Genomic DNA, 13,837 nt, shown 5'->3' on the forward strand with positions numbered 1-13,837 from the left:
TGTACTTTATGCAGTTGTTATTGATACATATGAGTCATTTTTGCAGCTTAGTTATAATAAATGTTTTGTTTGAGTTCTGAAACTTACAGTAGTTCATTGAGCTCCTAAATCTCATAAGATCAAACAGGAAAGTTTGATTCCTCATGAGATGATCCTCATAAAAAGTCAGTTATGACACCATAAGAAAGCCTGATTTGATGTGCAGTGAGTTATATTTACAGTTAAACTCTATTGACAAAATGATGCATGACTTTATTTTCTCTTTTTGTAGAGCCCCCGCTGGAAAAGACAGAAGAGGTGATTAAGTCTTCTGAGATGTGCCCCGTTCTGGAGGAGGTTTCTGTGAGCACCACAGAGAAGCCTGCATCTGTGTGCAACAAGCTTCAATCCTCCGAATGTGGCATCCAGACGTTGCACACGGACTTGCAAGCGAAGGGCTTTGATTCCAACACGGAGCTCAGCCGTGAAGACCGAACACCAAAAATCGTCCCCAGTACGGTCAGCTTCGCTCACACCAAGACGCAAATGCAGACAGAACCCCAGAAACCCTTTGAGACATCAAGCTCATGCACTGAACCCTCCACAGCTCCATCAGCGTCCACAACGGGACTAAAAAGAGACATGGCCACTTCCACAGAAAAGCTGCGTGTTCCTGAACCACATTCGCCTGCGATCCATGCAAACCGGGATCTGACATCTACACCAACCTCTAAAGCAAGTAGCGTACAGTATATTGTAGATAACAAACCCAAACCATCCAATGAGCTCACCCGTGAATACATTCCCAAAGTAGGCATGACCACCTACACCATCGTGCCTCAGAAGTCTCTCGAAAAATTGCGTTTCTTTGAAGTAGAGTTGACTTTGGAGCCCAATTTAGACTTCAAACCTGAAACAAAGACTGTCTCCAATGGTACAGTTTCTGTTAACAGCCATCAGAACGTATTTGAGCAAACTAGTCCATGTACTTCACCTCCAGCTACCGTTTCATCCCCTGTAGAAGGAACCGAATCCAACATCAAAAACAAGAAAGTTCCACCTGCAACAAGACCCAAACCAGCTTCTTTCCGTCTGCCGAAGCACAAACGAACACCTGGGGATTTTGTCGCCTCCGCGGCTGTTCGCCAAACGAGTGTTGGCAGTAATAGCAGCAGCAGCAGTTGCTGTAGCAGTCCTGCAGCCCGGCCGAAAGAAACTGCAAGCAGCCCACAATCAGATGTGTTTGCTGAACTGGACGGCTTCCCTCCTCCACCGCCACAGGTCCAGTGGGAAGATGAGGAGAATGCAGGAGCGAGTGATGCACCTCAAACTGCCGAGGTAGATGTACCTCTACCCGAAGCTCCCAAATTCCCACCGTCGTCTGTACTGTCCCGTCAGAAGAGTCTTCCCACTAAGCCCACGCCTTCGCTGAGTCTACAGAAGTTGAGAAGCTTCAACGCACCCAAACCGTACTCGTCCTCTTTGTCCTTGCGCTTCGCTCAAGCCGTGTCTTCTGCCGTGAAACGGTCCGAGTCTCTTTCCCATCATCCACTGAGACAGTCACCACGCACTCATCTCCTCACAAAACAAAGATCTATTACAGATTCTACTGAGCCATCGGCCAGCACGGTGAGTACAACCTCGTAAAAATATATTTCCTTTATATTAATCAGTTTAAGAGCCAAATCTCATCAAAATATGTCTAGGTTCATAACAGCAGATTTTTTTTTTTTGGAGGGGGGAATATACTCAAAATAGGTCCTGGTCATATTTGTCACACCAAAATGTGTATGTGTGTGTGTGTTTGTGTGTGTGTGTCTATATATATATATATATTGTATTGCATTGCAAATTTTTTTTTTTTTTTTTTTTGAGAATGAAACTTTTTTTCCACCCAGATTTGCTGTAATGCATTTAAATGTTTACCTTTTTCTGATTCTTATTATTTTCGGTTATAATTCAAGGTTGATTCATATTACTGGAACATAGACATCTTAGGCAGTTGCATATGTCTTTATGGATATGTCTTAGGATGCTCAGAGAGATCTGGAGAGGCCCTATCACAAACAGCAGGCCACAGCGACCCAGCGCCGAGCTCCACCCGAGACAGAGGCATGGGAACGTGTAAGATTGGAATTACTCAACCGTCACCAGTGAGTGAATCTAACTCTAGATCTAACCATCATATAAGGAAATAAGGAAAAAAATTTGACCAAATGCGAATTAGGTGCATTTCCATCAAGTTGTTCGAGTGGATGATGGTGGTAACCACCAACAGTTAATAAAACAAGGCAAGTGGCAATAGCCGATTAGTCACTTCACATCACAAAAACATTTCCATGTCCTATTATTCGCATAATTATTATTATTTTTTTTAGAGCTAGGCAAGTTAACGTGTTATTATCGTGTTAACACATTAATTGATTAATGCCAATAATAATTTTATCGCGCGTTAACAGTTTTTTATTATTATGAAAGTCCGTTGCTCACTGGCTCTGAATACACATACAGATAAATCATGGTAACAGGAGGGGATGCTCTCGATCAAATTATTTAGGCTAAGCATCAACATTCACAAACCACTGTCCACTGTTATTTTTAACAGAAAAGAATGCAACAAGCTCGTAATCATGACTTCATAATAGGAAATAGGAAGTTTCTAATAGCACATGAAGACAGCAGAGAAGCGCTCTCACTCAACACAGTGGACTGCATTGTTTTGTTAACTTTGTGGTTTATTATTCTGAGTTGTATGGGACACAGTTACACACGGCCCTCTCACGATATATTGCTTAACAGATCTATCACTTTTACTGCTCATAAATATTCACACAATCATGCAGCACGTATCAGAAGATCTGTGCTCCAGCGCGGTTAGCGCTCACACTCACTGATCTATATATAACTGAACCATGCTCTTGCCCACCTCTTCCAACCGAGCCAGGGACTGCTGAATGGAGCGATCCCACTAGACAAACGAACCAGGCTTTGGGGGTCAAACGTGATCCTGTACGGTTAAAATTGCCTAGTGTGAGCACACCCAAATTATCCTCCAGCATCACACACACACACGAGTCTCTACCCGCACATCAAGTGTTGTCCTGCGTCGCACTCTGCTACGATGTGTGCCGTGATCGTGCAGGTCTCTAATAGGAAGGTGTCTGTAATAATGTTATGATCAAGGCTCTGGACTAATAATCTATAAAATATATTTATTTTTATACTGCCATGTCCTAGCACTGACCAATATCTTGTTTTGTATTTAATTTAATTGCATTAATGTTATAAGTTAAGATTTACAAGAAATATTTCAACAGCTACTATGTTAAAGGAAAACTTCTGTAAAAAAAACACCTTATTTGTTTCAAGTGTTTGCAAACCAAATGTTCTTGCATTTTTGTTCATATAGCAGTACCTTTAAATAGAAAAAGCTTTTTTAGAAACTTACTTTTAAAAAGAAAAAAAGTGCACATTACACTATTTTTGAATACATTATTAGTTTTGTGTATTACTATGTGATTAATTGCAATTAATCGCAGACAATTTTGATTTAATCGCGATTAAAAATAAATTAAATAATCGCTGCCCAGCACTAATTTGTTTTTGTTTTTGCACAAGTCAAAAAACATCTCAAGTGAGTGTAAAAACTCCTTTGCCAATTAAGGGACACCCCCCCCCCCCCCAAAAAAAATAAAATAAAAAATTGGCTGTTTCCACCACTCGTTTCTGATGCAATATTTAAAAATGAGCATAAAAACGTGATGGTAGCGCTTACAAAATAGTAACCTTTATTTTAAAGGTCCTTTGTGTGCTTTAACACTGCATTAATAACTGACAGTCTGCAATGAATAATTTCTAAAATCTCTAAAGTGTACTTTTTTGTTTTCTGCACAGGGGTTTGACGCACCTGTAGCGCCATCTGCCACATTGAAGGGAATATCTGAAGTCTTTCATTCAGTGGAAGAATGAAATGTGCCTTCATTGAAGGAATTCCAGCATCACTCATTCTCCAGATTATTATTATTATTATTATTATTATTTATTTTATTTTTTCGCCAAATTTAGAACATCTTGATTTTTTGTTTTCTCACAAATTCCAACATTTTTTCAACAAGTTCATAGTGACCACACAACATATTTAAATATAAAAGATTCTTATCTAAATATATATATATATATATATATATATATATATATATATATAATTTTTTTTTTTACTTTTTTGGAGGACAATTATTAGATTTGGCTTTTTCTGATGTGTAGCAGATACATAGAGACTAACTACAGCTGTGGATTCCTTTTAATTTATTCTTAATTTGGGCAATTCCTGGTAGTTTTTTCCCTTCATACATGCTACACTTTTTTCCCCTTTTAATAATTGTTAAACAGAGTTCCTATTAATGTTATCATACTTTAAAATGAATATTTTCTAGTTGTTTTGTGACTTATGAATTACATTTTGAAATTTGTATATATGCAGATGTGAAAGAAAATGATCTATTCCAAGGCCTTTTTTCCCCCTATAAATTATAAGGTGTAGATTTAATTTATATAATTGTTAGCCAATGAAAAATGGTACTGAAACGTCTTCAGTAATGCTAATCCATCCTTTATTCTCTTGCCAAATATAAGTACACAGTTTATCACAATTAATTATGGGCTGCACCTATAATATATTAAAATAATACATTATGACATCGAGCAGGTTTCTGGAGCCTACAACAAATGATTAATCAAAGCTGATGACAGAAAACACTGGGCTTTTCATTCATTCTGAGGAGAATACTGCTGTATTATATGAATTGTCTCTGCATGTATGAACTCAACTCCTCTCTTTTCTCTATTAAAGACTTTTAAAGTTTGCATGCTCTAATTGTGTTATTTTTTTTGTCATGTGGGTCTGATTCAAAATCAGTTTTTCTGTGATGATGTCAGTGTAATATGGCTCATTTCAAGCGTGTTGTGAACTACACAGGAGTTGCATTTACTTTCAGTGAACAATTACTGCAAGCTGACACTTGCTTGACTCTGTCACCTTTATTTATTTGTGCGTCATCCAGCTGTTACAGGACACAGAGACGTTCCTGGAAGAATGGGGTCCTTTAGTGATGTTTGTTTGATCTCTTTTCTTCTGTTCTGTGGAGGATCTTGTCAGTTTCTCATGAATAAAGGTTTAATTCAGCTGAAGGGAGAAATACATGTCCTCTCTATCAGTAGATTCAATGGCTAAAGTCTCGCTAAAGAAAATTGTATATTTTTATCTGTTCACACAGTGTGAGAAGATGAGAATGCCATTGCATTAATAATGTAGCTGTGTGAAATATGTCAAAGGAAATAAATACATACACAAATAAATAAATGTCAATGTCTTTTGCTACATGGAGCCCTGTTCTACTCTTCTTGAATCATAAATTCTATTCTTTTCTTTTCTTGATATTTTCTCCCGTTTTCATTTTAATTTGATCTTAATGCTTTTTCTCTGTGTGTTTGAAATCAGTTTTCTTATTTTTTTTTTCTTTTTTCAGACTTGCACATCAGAATAAACGCTTGTTTATTTTTTCAACTTTCTTTCAGTCATGTTCATGGGTTTAAATTTTTTATTTTATTTTCTATTTTCTTCTGTTTCTCACATATTCATTTTCTTCATCTTTATTCAGTTATTTTAGCTGCATGTTCATTTTTTTCCTTGCATTTTCATCTTTCATTTATTTAATTTTTTCCTTATTTAATTCTTTTAGAGGCATGTTCATTTTCAGCTTTTTCTTAATCTTTTCCCCATTTTTGCTTTTCATCTCTCTTGTATTTTCTTAATCTTTTTCTTACTTTTGTCATCTTTATTTCATCTTTATTTTCTTCTGCATTTTCTCCATCTTGCAGTTTATTTTTATTTTCTAGCATTTCCTTTTCTTTGTATTTATTTCTTGCTGTTTCTTCGTCATTAACTCTTTAAATTTATTTTCTTGCTTTAATTTTCATATGTCTTTCATCTTCACCATTGTTTCATTCTTTTAGCTGCATGGTCATTTTTTATTTTCTTCTGGCTTTTTTCTTGCATTTCCTTCATTTTTCTCTAGTGTCTACCTCATGCCGTCTTGTAGTTCTTTTCTTTCTTTCATTCTTTCTTCAGTCTCGCACATCACATCACATCGCGTCCGCACGCGCGGCTCAGTGTCGTGACGTCGCGCTGTGAGTAGCAGCAGGAGCGGTGCGTGCACACGGTCACCGGCAGCGATGAGCGATGGTGGAGAGAGCAGGAGCACCGAGCAGAAGCAGGTAACACATCACATGACCATACTACACCCACAACGCCTTCTAATGCGACACTGAAGCACAATCTGTCGGCTCGCAGGGAGACTCTTTAACGCGGTACAGTAACAGTGTAGCCTACTGTAGCCTACTGTCTGAAATATGCATATGTCAGCAAAGCAACTACTGGCGTTCAGAGCGAGAAGCGACTCGTAAGTGTCATTTCACGTTACTTTATTAACTCCATGATTGTGTGATGCATTTAAATGTGGCATACGTTTGTTTTATAAACAAATTAAATGGTAACTACTATGCAGGAGTTAGCCTACTTCAGGATTTTTTCTGTCTGTCGAATCAATTAAGGGATTCTGTCAAGCATTATTAGTTTGTGTCATACATTTTTGCATTTCATATTTAGTTATTTATTTGTATATAAAATACACATTTATTTAAAACACTGATGTAGTTTTTAGTTTTATTAGAAAATAAATGTATCTGAGTCAGAAGTGGAGAAGTGGGTGTTAAAGTGCTCATGCCTCCTACTGGTGAGGCAGAGAAGTGCAAGTGACGCGTTAATCTCGGCTGATGACAACTCATATGCCAAATATTTTAATCAGCTCTTTGGTTTTAAAGTTGCTATTGGCCTCGAATAGAACAATCAACTCTCTTTTTGTGTTAGGATGATGTGCTTAAATCATGTGATCTGCTATTTCTGTCATTTATCATTCATACCAGTTTCTGAAGGATATAAATGATTAACAGTGTTGTAAAGCAGCAAAAGAGTGTTTTATATATATATATATATATATACAAAACAAAAAAAAATTAAAACAGCTACCTGTTTTTGTGATAGTCCTAGGCTCTAAAACTGAAAAATAATAATAATAATAATAGTTTTAGGCAATGGACCTTTTTCACATTTCAGTTTTTTTCTCAGCAGCAGAGGTCGTCATAGTTAGGGAAACTTCTAGCAGTGAATGGGAGACTACAACAAATGTATTTTTGCATTTGTTCAAATAGCAAAATAAAAACTCCATCTTAGTGTTTTATGACTTTAAAATATATATATATATATATATAGGGAAAAAATAGAGAGAGACTAATAACAGCAGTCAGTCGAAAGAGAACGATGTCTATTAATTTACAGTCGCTGCCATAGACACTGCATTAGAAACACCCTTGCATTAGTGTTCATTAACTAGTTTTTGGTAATTTGATGCAAGGTAATATAAAGTATAGTGTTATAAATGAACATACTGTACTGTACATTTAAAAAAAAAAAGTAAAATATAAAAACCTTTGAAATATTTAAATGTGCAGTAACCATATATTTTGGTGTATTTATTATTTGTGTAACCAGTTGTACAAATACCATGGTTAAACTATGTTTAGTGCAGAAAACATTTTCATTTTCATTTCATTTTCATAAGGGAGGTTGTAAAAGTAAGTTAGCCAGCTAATATAAAGTTTCACAGTTACAGTAATTGTGTATTTTGTCAGGTTATTCAGGCTATACATATAAAAAAAACAAAAAAAAAACTAAAGAATCATATGGTCAAGTTTAAATAACCAAAAATCCCACCTTTCAGAGCAGACATTGATAAGTGTGTCCCAGCCAGGCTCCCCTAAACATTTCCGATGTGGTTTGTGCATATTCGCAGCATTTTAAGTGTTTGATCGCATTGTGAGTTTTTGCAGCACATGTGTTGCCAAATTGATAAAGATATTTTCTTAATTTGCTGGTGTTTTTGGCGATGAGCTCTCTTGGCCACCGTACACTAGAAAGGCTGAATTTATCATACTGCTCTTAATATTTTTTGTATGGTCTAATCTTCCTTGGATCACAATAGGAATAGTATTATTTTATAGAACAGCATTATTGCAATAATATTAGATTTGTTTATTTTTATATTTTAAATAATAATAATAATTACATTAAACACAGTGTAATATTATTATTGCAAAAGTTATGTTTATTTATTTTTTCATATGTTAAATGATAATAATAAATAGATTTTACAGTATAATAATAGTATTATTTATTATTATTTATTTATGTGAATGATGATAAATTAATAAATAATGATAATTACTGCAACTGTTACTACTACTCTACTAATAATGATGATTTTATTATTATTATTATTATTGTTATTATTATTATATAGTCATTTTGAATGCTGATAAAACATGGTTTTTCTTCTTTTCTTTCATTAGCTGTTTATTTTGGAGCATGTTTGTTACACTAACCAGAATGTTAATATGCCTTGGTGCTTTGCAAACACTAAATATTTAATTAAAAACTTTCATAAACATGAAAAAGTGATTATATTTTAATCACTTATGTTTCAAATCCTCCAGTGAGACTGTCACATGTGCTTCTGATAAAGAACTAAGTGTTTACATTTTGTTTTACTCAAAATGTACTCAAAAAAACTCTTTTGTGTTGCCCTGCTTCATGCGCTTCAATGAAAAGACCATGTGATAGTCACTTCTCAACCGGTTCCTGCAAAGCATTTACACAGGCAACTAGCTTCAAGGAGCCCCGCTTTGCACAAAGAACCTCTATGTGATTTACAGTAAATGTGCTATGCATTTCATGAATATATAAAACAAATCAGAACAATTAAAATTTTGGAAAGTCAGCTTTTGACTTTTAATGAGCCGTCGCTCCAGTGGTGAGTGGTGAGTCATTCCTATTATGCATTATGTTTTCATAGCCTCGTCGTGTTTTACTACAGTATATTGCATAAAATATTAAAGATGAAAATCATATTGTAATAATAATAATAATAGCTATTATTATTGAAATTGTAAAAAATAATATAATGAAGAAACATTACTACTGAAATACTGTTTCTTTATTATATTAATTTTTACAATTTACATATACATACAATACAACATGAATGATTGAAAAAAGCTTATTCAGTTTTAAAGCAGGATTACATTGCAAAACACATTCTATAGGATTTCTCTCTTTCGTTGGTTTAGTGAACTAGTTATCTGCAGGTCTTTGCAAATGATCAGTATCAGCATTTCATGAATTTTTTAGATGGTTGCATGCTTAGTTAAATATTCAAAGGCCTGCTGTTTGTCTCCTGATAAAAGGGTGTGATTTATAATGCTGTGATTGAATGATATGATTTTAGAGAATGAAGTCATTGAGGGTTATGTAACCTGCTTTATTAAACTGACTGTCTTATCATTCAGCCATTATAAAGATAAGCAAGGAACTCAGACAAAAGGAAGCAATATTTAGATTGCATCAATATTTACCCTTCCATATATATCCACATACTGCAGGCTATGCATTTGTTCAAAGATATTGCTGTGAGTAAGTCACAAGTGTTTTTTGTTGCCATAGATGTAAAGATTCTGAAGGTTTTTTCATATTTTGCTTCTTAATTCTGACATATTTCTCAATAAAACATGTTGTTCAGTGAGAAAATGCAAGCTGGAGCTTTAGGAATTCATTGTATTATTAAAGTGACTGTTACTACAGAAATGTTTTTTTAGCTAAATCCCAGAATAGTTCCCATTTATGAGGAAATGTATTTATATTTTGAATTATCTTTTAGTCCACAGGTTTTTAATGATGCAAACTAAAACTAGAGGGGAAAAATCTGCAATTAAAGATCACATGGAGTCAGAGTAAGATAAGCTTATTATTATTTTATTTTGTTTGATTAATTGGAGCACAATAAGAGCAATAATATCATTACATTTTAATGTTGAAAATAAAAAACACTTAAATTTTTCTTCAATTTCTAGTTTATTGCCAAACCAAAATTACATTGAAAATTAAACACATTATATATAGAATTATAATAATAAAAAAATAGTGTACTACTGTATGTAATGTTGTTTTAGCTATATCCCACATTTTTCTCTTTTATAAGGCAATATATTTGTATTTTGAATGACCTTTTAGCAAGTTTAAGCAGGTTTTCACCTCTTGTGCTGATTTTGCAAATCAAAACTAATGAATGAATGAATCTGCAATTGAAGATTACAATAAAGCAGAGCAAGATATGGAGGTGATTTTATTTATTTTTTGTTTGTTTGTTTGGTGTATTAAATATAGTGTCATTTTGCCATTAAAATGCTTTTTAACCCCCCCCCTCCCAAAAAAAATTCCATCTTATCAGCACTACTACAGTTACATTACAAATTAAACAAATTATATAGAATTATAATGGAAAATGTTGTAATGTAATGTTGTTTTGGCTATATCCCACAATAGTTCTCATTTATGAAGCAGTATATTTCTTTTCTGAATAATGTTTAAGCTAACAGGCTTGCACTGCTTTGCTACTGATTCTGCAAACCAAAACGTAAAAAAAATGCAAGCAATTAAAGATTACACAAAGATGAAGTGAAACATGTGAAGTGTGCATGCTGGGACAGTTCTTTTACAAACGTGTGAGTGATTTACAGTGGCAGTGATTAGAGTGGGACAGAACAGCAGCATTCCAGAAACCTGTTTTTGTCCCAGGATGTTCTCCAACATTGTGAGATCGACTGCTCACTGTACAACAGTGGTGTTCAATGGCTATATTTGAAAACATCCTTTAGGGTCAATCACAGGTACAAAATAAATTCATAAATAAGATGAATTCAAGATGGGAAAACTTGATGGGACAATTTTCTGACTGTTTTTAATTGACTTGGCAGAGCAAGATATGGAGGTCGTTCATTCATTCAATAAGAGCAAGAAGGTGCATTAAATATGGTTTCATTTTGGTGTTATTTTTTCCCCTAAAATTCCAGCTTGTTTCTGAAATAGAATAGCAAATTCCAGTTAAATTAATTACAAATTCTTTACAATTCTTTTTTTATTTTTCCTAAACTTTCATCTTATAATCAAACCAAAATGCATTGTATGTAAAGCTGTTTTAGCAATATGCCCAACAACATAAAATTATCAACTTAATTATATTTATGAACATTTACCTTTAAGTTAAACCATATTTACAGAAAGTCATTTAAAGTCAAATTTTCTTTTTTTTTTTCTTTTAGGAAAAATGTGTCAAAATACACTGATACTTATATTGTATGCTGTATTAATATAGTATTACAATAATTTAATTATATTTTTCAAGACAAATTCATTTGTATAGCGTTTTTCACAATACACATTGTTCAACGTGATCTCATGAGAGTACATGTGTATTTTTACGTTAAATGTGGTTCTACCACACGTACATTTACTTACGTTTTCATGCACATAAAAACGTACAACTTAGACGTATTTATAGCAGTAAAACGTACAAATACTTACGTGTTAGCAGCTAAAAAAACGTAAATAATCTAACGTAAAGTGTGAATTTATATGAATTCCCATGTATTAATATTAAAATCGTGGCTTTAATGATTTAAATCTGTTGTATTTAATTGTCATATCAATAAATGTTTTTATTGAATTTATTGAAAGCAGTTTACTCATCTACTTATGATATATTGTTTACACTATGACGATACAAGCAATCAAGCAGTTGAGATTTGCTATATATTATATATCAGTCGACACTAGTATACTGTATGCATATAAATAAAGTTGGAAATACTTATATATCCAACTTATATACCCAATTTCAACTGCATGTGTACTGCATGTATGTAAATAAAGTTGGATATAATATCAAACTTTATATATATATATAAATATATATATATATATATATATATATATATATATATATATATATATATATATATATATATATATATATATATACGTGCAATAAAGTTTTTTTTTAGATTTGCTATATACTATATATTTCTTTATGTAAATATCTTTCAAATTATGTACTACTGTTCAGGAAATGAAAACAATAAATGCCGTTTTGGTGCTCTTTGATGTGGCACAACAAATCAGTGTATAAATGCCTCAGTTCAAACAGCAGCATGGGCGCGAGTCAGCTCCTCTTTACTACTAGTTTTAACATGAAATAAACATGAATGAACATCTCAAGCCTCATGCAATCACTCAATCAGTGTTTCAACCATGGAAGACCTCAATAAAACAGATTGTAAACAAAATGTCATGTAGCATTTCATTTACCTCAGGAAGTCATCAGTGTCCACTGTGCATTAGTGCGCTATAAATTAAGTCTATTTATATTATTAAATTAATTATATTTTACTTTACCTTTTAGTTGTCTTAATTAATTCATATTTAAATAAATCGGTTATGAAACGAGTTATGAGAGGCCATGGGTAGGCATAATGAATATATTTCAATAACAAATACAATTTTTATAATTTAGAAATTAATTTAAAAACTACATTTTGTGCAGTTTACATGTTTTCATACAACTTTAAAGTTGAGTGTTGCTTGTTATATATATAAAAAAACAAAAACAAAAAAAAGAAATTCAATTTAAGTAGCTTAGCATAGCTATGTCAATGTGAGTACAGTAGACATCATAAATGTCTTGTTGTCTTGATGTCTTAACCAGTTTAATCCCAAAAATGTTTTTAAGGTCAAATGACTAAAAAAGTGGTTAAAGAGTACGTGTCTTGTCTCTAACGTGCAATTATGCTCATATGTGACGTTCTAAGAATAAGCGTTTCTGACCGTCCTTCACAGCACAGATGCCTGAATGCTGAGCTGTAAAGCAGAGATGATGTTCGTCCTCCTGTGGGATCTCGTTAATCTGATAATTACAGCAGACAACACTGGCGGTTCTAACGACTGATGAACGTCTGATGAACGTTTCACTCAGTGCTATAAGAGCATGTCCTCGCACAGGAGAGTTCAGTGCTTTCATTTAAGGATCATATTTGTCCTGAAAATCCCTTGTTATAAATAAAAATAGATGCAATTGTTGACTTACAGTAAGAGTATAAAGTTATTAAATGAATGTGCATGGCGTATTTTAGCTCATACAGTTTTTGTCAAAAATGTACACTACTGTTTTAATGGTTTGGAGTTTTTTTTTTTTTTTTTTTGGACCGAATACTTTTATGCTTACTGAGGCTCTATTAATTTGATCAAAATACAGTAAAAACAGTAATATTGTGAAATACTATTACGATTTAAAATAACTGTTTTACTATTTGAATATATTTTAAAATGTAATTTATTGCTGTGATGCGCAGCTGAATTTTCAGAATCATTACTTCAGTCTTCAGTGTCACATGATCCTTCAGAAATCATTCTACATAATATGCTGATTTGCTGCTTAAAAAATAATGATTATTATTTTTATCATTGTTAAAAAATAGTTGTGCTGCTTAATATTTTTATGGAAACCTTGATATATATATATATTTTTCAGGTTTCTTTGATGAATCGAAAGGTCAAAATAACTTATTGTATTTGAAATAGAAATATTTTGTAACATTATAAATGGCACTTTTGAGGAATTTAATACTTGCAGATTTTAATATTTTGGCAAGTCGTTTCAGATGGGCTTCATTCACAGCAGAAGACCAACAATAAAACTACTACTGTGCAGTACATTTTGCATACTGTTTTCTAACCCTAGTAAGTGTGCCAGAATGCATTATGTAAACCGTAGTATGCTACATTATTGTCACATGACCTCATTATTTTGCTTGTGAGTGACATCCGGTTATAATATTGGGAAACAATATTGCAAGT

At 33.2% G+C, this 13,837-nt stretch overlaps 2 protein-coding genes across 4 annotated transcripts in view; both read left to right on the forward strand.

Moving 5' to 3' along the window:
* The window catches only part of LOC132153203 (cordon-bleu protein-like 1), a 68,609-nt gene extending 66,979 nt beyond the window's left edge, over positions 1-1,630 (forward strand). For all 3 annotated transcript variants that reach the window (XM_059562539.1, XM_059562538.1, XM_059562541.1), the window contains one exon: positions 272-1,630. In XM_059562539.1, the coding sequence (XP_059418522.1) occupies positions 272-1,626 (1,355 nt within the window). In that variant the 3' untranslated portion in view covers positions 1,627-1,630. The remainder of the gene's footprint in view (positions 1-271) is intronic.
* A 4,471-nt stretch (positions 1,631-6,101) lies between these two features.
* Positions 6,102-13,837, forward strand: part of LOC132153204 (growth factor receptor-bound protein 14-like) — an 86,241-nt gene continuing 78,505 nt past the window's right edge. Inside the window, exon 1 of the mRNA XM_059562542.1 lies at positions 6,102-6,252. The gene's annotated coding sequence lies outside the window, so the exon portion shown is untranslated. The remainder of the gene's footprint in view (positions 6,253-13,837) is intronic.

This window comes from Carassius carassius, chromosome 11 (assembly GCF_963082965.1).
Source record: "Carassius carassius chromosome 11, fCarCar2.1, whole genome shotgun sequence".
In the NCBI taxonomy this organism is placed as follows: domain Eukaryota; kingdom Metazoa; phylum Chordata; class Actinopteri; order Cypriniformes; family Cyprinidae; genus Carassius; species Carassius carassius.